The sequence below is a fragment of the Humulus lupulus genome, chromosome 6 (genome assembly GCF_963169125.1).
Source record: "Humulus lupulus chromosome 6, drHumLupu1.1, whole genome shotgun sequence".
NCBI lineage: Eukaryota > Viridiplantae > Streptophyta > Magnoliopsida > Rosales > Cannabaceae > Humulus > Humulus lupulus.
In genome coordinates, this window is record NC_084798.1 from 194,493,981 (window position 1) to 194,495,672 (window position 1,692).

The 1,692-nt window shown below is 41.0% G+C and overlaps 1 protein-coding gene across 1 annotated transcript; it reads right to left on the reverse strand.

Annotated features, from left to right (window-relative positions):
• Window positions 1-250: 250 nt before the first annotated feature.
• On the reverse strand, window positions 251-949 carry LOC133785812 (uncharacterized). Its single transcript, XM_062225027.1, has one exon. It carries the CDS (start codon window positions 947-949, stop codon window positions 251-253), a length of 699 nt encoding a protein of 232 aa, XP_062081011.1.
• Window positions 950-1,692: the final 743 nt, after the last annotated feature.

Genomic DNA, 1,692 nt, shown 5'->3' on the forward strand with positions numbered 1-1,692 from the left:
TTATTGAGTTCTCGATAATGGATGCACATTCTCATACTTTCGTCTTTCTTTTTCACAGATTAACTGGTGCTCCCCATGGCAAATGACTAGGTCTTATGAACCCCTTATCCAACAATTCATGTAGCTGGTTCTTGAGTTCCTTCAACTCTGGAGGTGCCATTCGATAGGGTGCTTTAGAGATCGGTGTTGTTTCTGGTGCAAGTTCGATCACAAATTCGATTTCTCTGTTCGGGGATAATCCTGGTAATTCCTAGGGAAACACTTCCGAAAACTCGCAAACAATATGCATATTATCTGGTTTCAACTCTGTTTCCTTGGATTTATCCACCACACTAGCTAGAAACGCTGAACAACCATGCTGCATCATATTCCTTGCTTCCAGAGCCGATATTTTGTGTGTACAAAAACCCGCTACTTCTCCTTTGAAATAAAATAGTTCTCCTTCTTTCAGTCTGAATTCCATGGTCTTCCTTCGACAGTCAATCGACGCTCCATGTTTGGATAACCAATCTATGCCAAGTATGACATCATAGTCTGGTATATGTAGTTCTATAAGGTTAGTCGGGCACTCCCTGCCCTCTATTGTTATAGGTGTTGACTGTAACCACCTAGTTGACAGTATTGTGTCTCCTGACGGTAACATTGTACTATAACTATGCTCAAATAGTTTATAAGGCATACCCAACTTATCAATCATATTCATGGAAATATAAGAGTGAGTCGCTCCACAATTAATAAGGACTCCACTCATCATACCAGATATAGGGAGCTGACCTGTGACTACGGTGTTACTGTTGGTTGCTTCATTTTGGGTTAAAGCAAAAACCCGTGCTGGCACTAGGTTGTTGTTACTATCCTGTCCTGCTTTCCATTGTGGGAAATCTTTTCTCAGATGTCCTGCCTGACCGCACTTGTAACATTTGTTGGTGCCTTCTTGACATTCTCCCATATGTCATCTCAACCATTTAGGACAGCTAGGGTGCTCAACTTTATTGCTTTGGTGACTCCCACGGTTTCAATCATTATTGCGACTGTTATGGTTGTTGTGATTTCCATTGGGAGCTACAACCTTGGGCCTTTTTTCAGTGCCACTACTTTGACCCAATTAGGCCTCCTCTTGTTACTCTCTTGAAAAACTTTACTCTTATTAGCCTCTATCCTTGCAACACCTTCCTTCCATATACAACTCTTCATGTATCAGTGTCTAAAGCTTTCTCTATAATCTCAGCATGGCTAACTGTCTCTGTACTGGTCATTTTAACATCCTTGGCAAGCATAGGCTTCAGTGCCCTTATGAATCCTTTAACACTCATGACCATTGTTGAGACTATCTCAGGTGCAAACCTTGCCAGTCTGTCAAACTTCTAGGCATACTCTGTGACTGGAAGACTACCTTGTGTCAGTGTCACAAACTCATTAACTCTAGTTGCTAGTACTGTAGCATTGTAGTACTTTTTTCTAAAAACTTGTACAAAGTCAGCCCAGGCCATGGTGTCTAGAGTTTGTGTCTTCTTAACCACATCCCACCAAATTCTAGCATCCATTTGTAGGATTGCTAACTATCTTGTTGTCCCTGGAAATCCTTTGTATGTACTAGTAGCCTTTGTCTTATTTTTTTAGGTCGCAACTCCTTACTTATCCTCATTGTTACGTTAGTTTGTAGCAAATCATTGTCCTCTATGTTAAACTATG